Source organism: Pteropus vampyrus, unplaced genomic scaffold (assembly GCF_000151845.1).
Source record: "Pteropus vampyrus isolate Shadow unplaced genomic scaffold, Pvam_2.0 Scaffold1, whole genome shotgun sequence".
In the NCBI taxonomy this organism is placed as follows: domain Eukaryota; kingdom Metazoa; phylum Chordata; class Mammalia; order Chiroptera; family Pteropodidae; genus Pteropus; species Pteropus vampyrus.
This window is the reverse complement of record NW_011888782.1, coordinates 32,827,268-32,832,671: the sequence shown is the minus strand read 5'-3', so window position 1 is coordinate 32,832,671 and position 5,404 is coordinate 32,827,268. Positions and strand designations below refer to the sequence as shown.

Below are 5,404 nucleotides of genomic sequence, written 5' to 3'. Positions count from 1 at the left end.
CAGGAAATTTGAGGGGCCGGGGAAAAGAAGAAAAGGATATATGCTACATTCTGTGGTACATAGAATACAGTGTATTTTAATTGTGGCATTAATGGGTGAAATATTAATAATACTGGATATATATCAGAGAAGGAAAAGAGTTCTTTGGAAAAAACTTGAAAGCAACCATGAGAATTGTATTACTGCTTGTCACATGAGAACAACCTAAATTTAAGGAGGAAATTATGTAAAAATAAAGAATAAAGATTTTTTTTTGCTACCATTATTATTTAATATTAGAAGGGGTAGTATTTTACTTTATTCAATATTAGAAGATGCAGTATCTCACTTTTAAAAAAAATGTAATATGATTATTTGGGGGAAGACACGTGAGTGTGTGGAATGGTTGGGCGTCAAACCATCTCTTGCCCTGAAAGTGTTTTGGTAATGCCTGCTGCCCTGAGGAGGTTGTCTGAGCCAGGCCACTGAGTGCCGGGAGCTGACCTCCTCAGGACAGAAAGCCTGGAACTCTGAGTAATTATTCATAAATGACTGCTTTCCGGTTTAAACTGACCAACTCAATGTGATAATTTTGAATAACAGGACACAAACAAAAGTGAGCAACTCAGCAGCTATTCTATAATGATGATAGGGAGCTTAGAAGTTAACATTAAAAGAGAGCCCATGAAATACAGCAGTTTAGTTTCCCAGTGTAGTAATCTCAGAGGGACTTCCCACATTTCTTTGGCACTTTTTACTTAGTTATTATATTGGAAACATCAGACTACTTCCCCTCTTCCCTAATAATTTTGAACTCATTATAACAATATTTCTATGGTAAACTCTTGATAGCTTAACCTTTTTTTTCTTTCTATTTTTGACCCACCTTTAGTAAATGAATACACTCTAAGGGTTTTCCTATCTCGGTGTTTTTCTTCCTCCATTTTCCACTCCCCACCTCTCCTTCCCCTCCAGAAGTTAGCATTGAACATGCATCCCTCCAAATCATCACTGTCCACACCTCATCTCTCACATTAAATGATGCGACAGGGAGTACAGGAAATTACCTAAAAAGGGAACCACTTCAGTTATACTAACCAAGCATTAGAAGTTCAAATCTGAACACAAACCCAGTGACCAGCAAAACCTTAATTTATATTTATTTGCTCACTCAGTGGCTTTTTCTTGGAATTGTTTCCAAGAGTAGAAAATGAGAATGGTTCCACCGAACATGCCACATTAAGAAAACAGTATTATTGCAGAGTGATCATTCCTAGTGGGTATTTATGTGCAGCTATGATCATTTTCCATAGTTACTTCACACAGAACTGACCCAGTGATGCTAGCAGTTGTGAATAACCAATCACCACAGTCAGAAATTACTAACAGTATTTATTTCGTTGAGCTGTCAGATCCTCTGAATGTCAAAAAGTTGAAGCCAAAGTCGAAGATGCCTGCAGAAGTTTTAGTATAAAAGGGAGAGAGGCAAAAAGAGGCGTTTCTCTTTTGTGCTACCATCCACCTTTAAAAAAAAATTCATTCTATCCTAAGATAAGTTTGTACCTATCATTATGATGGAAAATAGTATGGCAAACATCAGGAAAGTGGGTGATAAGAAAATAATATTTGGAATGTATATTATGACAGCACATTCTTAATGGGAACTTGGTGAAGCTAGGTAGAAAGAGAAATAAAGGACTAAAATTTTCCTTTTTATGATTTAAAAAAATTATGTATTAAAATACCCTGAAATTATACATATTTTAAAGAGGTAATTCCATGCTGAAATTCTTGTGACATAAACTTAGTCTTGTGGTGTATTATGTCACAAAAAGCCATTTGTAGAATTATAGAATTATTCAAAGTTGTGGATACATTTGCCCTTTACTTTCTGTTGAGATATCATTTTTGTGTCCACCAGAAAATTACTTGAGTCAGACAATGTTTTTGCTTTTTCAGCATCAGAACTTATACTGTAAAGAAAGATAAAGCTAAGAAAACAAGCCTTGGGTCTTAGAAGATGGTAACTGATAGATAATTCTTCATAAAATCTCTATCCTGCTAAAATTACTGAATTGGCTTACAGAATGTAGTGTTCTGAATATCACCTGCAATGATACATTATTTTTACTATTGCTATTATTAACTTACTAAGTCCTGATCTTGTGCTCATATTTTGAGAAAATGTTGGAGAAGTTGATCACTTATGATAGCTTAAATAGCACTGTGTGTGTGGAGGGAGAAATAAGACTGGATATGGAGTTGAGAGCAATCCATGGCTGAATATGGTTTTGAAAGATATTTTAAGCAGAATTTCAAATGCATCCAATCCCTTCATTTTAGGCAAAACTTTATATTCTGCTTGAGGTTCAGGCTATAAAAAAATGAACAAAAAGCATTTATTTGAAGAAAAAGGGTTACGACCTGGGCAGCACAGATTCAGGCAGTAACCTAAATTGTGCTAGGAAGAGAACAAAGAAAAGCAGGTTTTACAAGTGTGGTTCCCATTTTGGTCCTCTATGCAAATGAAGGATTCTGGCTAGGTTAACAGGGATTGGTTAGTTCCAATATGCGAATAAGGGAGTCAGAAACTACAAGGAGGAAGTAGAGTCTATGAGTCTATATATGTACATGCGGCAATTATTTCAGCATTTTTATGGCTCACCCTTGAGCTGAGTTTAGCAACAGGCTAGCAACTTAATAGCAGCTCTGAGAACTGAGGCAGAAGATATGCATAGGCCCCACTTCCTCAATGACCGTCTGACTCTAAGTGACTCTCTTAGTAATGCTTATACCACTTTATTTTCTCCATTATCAATAGTCAACACCCACTGTATGCATCTTATTCTAGGGAGTGCTCTCAGAAAAGATACAGAAAACCACATCATTTTAGAGGGGGCAGCCAACTGTCAAAAGGATATATGTCAGACCATGTGAAAAATGGTTGAGGAGGAAGTATTAGAGAAGAGAGGACATATGTTTTTCTAATTCTCAAGGAGCTATTAAATAAAGATTAGATATTTTATAAGGGATAATTATTTTCTTTAGCTGGAAAAATACTGGAGATTCATGGAAAATAAATATTCTGCAACACTAACTTTTTATTTAGTGGCAATATTGGTGCACTGAAGGCAGTCTTGGAAAAGTGTTTTATGTCTTTATGCAAAATTTTGTTTTGCTCCATGTTTTGATTTTTTCTTTTTTTATTTCTTGTATGACAATTTCTTGTTTGCTTTTCTTTCTTCCTTTTTCTGTTTTTGCCTTTGCCTCTAATTCATACAAGGAAATTCACATTTTGCTAAAAGATAATGTTATTCAGTAATGAAAACCTCAAACCTGCTATTTAGATTCCTTTATCCTGATGTAAGTTTTGCTTTCCTTTATGAATATGGTTTTTACCAAAGTTGGTCAGATACAAAAGAAATCTTCAGTTGATAAAATTGCAGAATGTTACTAAGCAGAGAAAGTTGGCAAAACGAGCCATTTTTTTATAGCAGTCACTTACGAGATCATAAATTTGTGCCTACCGTATGAAAAAAGTAAGGAGTTGGAACAATGGAAGGAAGTATTACTCTCGTAATGTGGATGGGCTTGAGAAAACAAGGATGAGTGTCATGTGCTACAGATAATGCATTTAAAAGCTTATCTGCAATGACTTAAGACTCTCTCTATCCATAGAAGGTGCTAAAATAAAAGACATTTCATTTGTTGACCTTTTCACATGCCATGGTATTGATAGGCCTAGACTTTTCCCTAAATTCCTGTTTTAGTTGCATTTACTTTTGACTTCAGGTGCAATTCTGACCTCAGAAAAAGTATCAAGTCATGGCAACATATATCATAGAGCAGCAAAAGTTTTGCTGAATAAAAGTAGCTTAAATGTCAAAGAAATATGAAAAACCAATAGCAAAAGTGTGGCTATAGAGAACAAGTAAGTGTTAATGGATAAAAATTAATTTCTTTTAAACAAAATAACCAAAGTAGCTTTTAGAGTATATAAAATATATTAAATAGATGACTTTAGGTGCCTAATGCTATTAAGTCATGAAATGGTAAATGTTAACATGTACTTTCCATCAAATGTTTTTAGAAAATTCAGTTCATTTGGAGCTAAAATTAAAGCATTTATGGGAACATTGCCAAATAAATAGAGTGAGTATAATTAGCAGAAATGCCATTAGAAATATTATAAAATAAATACAGAACACCCTGAAAATTCTAAAAAATGAACAGAAATATTTAAATATAGATAAATGTTTGAAAACTTGCCCCCAAAATGTGTCCAAATTACAAATGTACGAAAAACCATGGACTGAAAATATTTGTTTTTAACCAAGTTATTTGCAAACAATTCATCTGGATAGGAATCATGTGGCTTCAGAGTCATACTTAGGCCAGTGAATGGAAGATGTAGGAAAATAGCTTTTGATTCAACATAAGAATAAACTTTCTAAAAATGCTCTTGAGAATATGAAGGAATACATACAGTGAGTTTCCTGTAACTAACAACGTTCAGGCACAAGCCTGATAAAAATGGGGATGTGGTAGGAAGAGCAAAGGGACAAATGGGGTTTAGACTGTTAGTGAGTGTTTGTTTTTTTAACTGGCAAATTTTTAAGACCTGAGAGTTAGTGAAACTCAGATTATTTCCAAATTAATTGAAGACATATGACATATATATGTGATGTCACAGACCACACTACAGAATATAGACGTAAGTTTGTGCTATTTTATGGCCTGCGTGTTTGTCTTATGCTTTCTTTCTTAGGTAAGCTGATGAAATTTTCCCTTTTTCATTCATAAAGTTGGATCTTCTCAATAAAGGGGAATGAGAATTCCTGCACAAAAATGAAAGATTTTTTAAAAATTTCTTGCTGACTGAAGAGAACAGAACTTACCCTTTCGTGCCTCCCACAACAGCTCATGGAAATAAGCCATGTTTTCCTCTTTCTCAGGAAAAACACCTAGCTAATAATTGGCTTCACTTGAAGTATAGCCTAATAAGCTTCTAAGAATCCATCATTCCTAAGACTACCTCACTCTTTGATAGATGCATTTTGTAATGGGGCTGGCAATACTGATTTTTCTTTTCTATAGACTTAAAAAGCTTTTAGAGCATTTTTAGTTTCACAGCAAAATGAAAGGAAGGTACAGAGATTTCCCACATAGCCCCTGCTCCCACACATGCGTAGCTCTCCCCCATTATCAGCATCCCCCACCAGAGTGGTACATTTGTTACAATTAATGAACCTACACTGACACATCATTATCACCCAAAGTCCATAGTTTTCAAGGTTCACTGTGGATATTGTACATTCTATGGATTTGAACAAATGTATAATGACATGTATACATCGTTATAATATTGTGCAGTGTATTTTTTGTTGCCCTAAAAATTCTCTGTGTTCCATCATTTCATTCATCC

General features: G+C 34.6%; 1 protein-coding gene across 1 annotated transcript in view; it reads left to right on the top strand.

Annotated features, from left to right (window-relative positions):
• The window catches only part of PHLDB2 (pleckstrin homology like domain family B member 2), a 111,848-nt gene that overhangs the window by 95,621 nt on the left and 10,823 nt on the right, over window positions 1-5,404 (top strand). Inside the window, exon 14 of the mRNA XM_011355526.2 lies at window positions 1,306-1,447. Coding sequence (XP_011353828.1) covers window positions 1,306-1,447 — 142 coding nt within the window. The remainder of the gene's footprint in view (window positions 1-1,305; window positions 1,448-5,404) is intronic.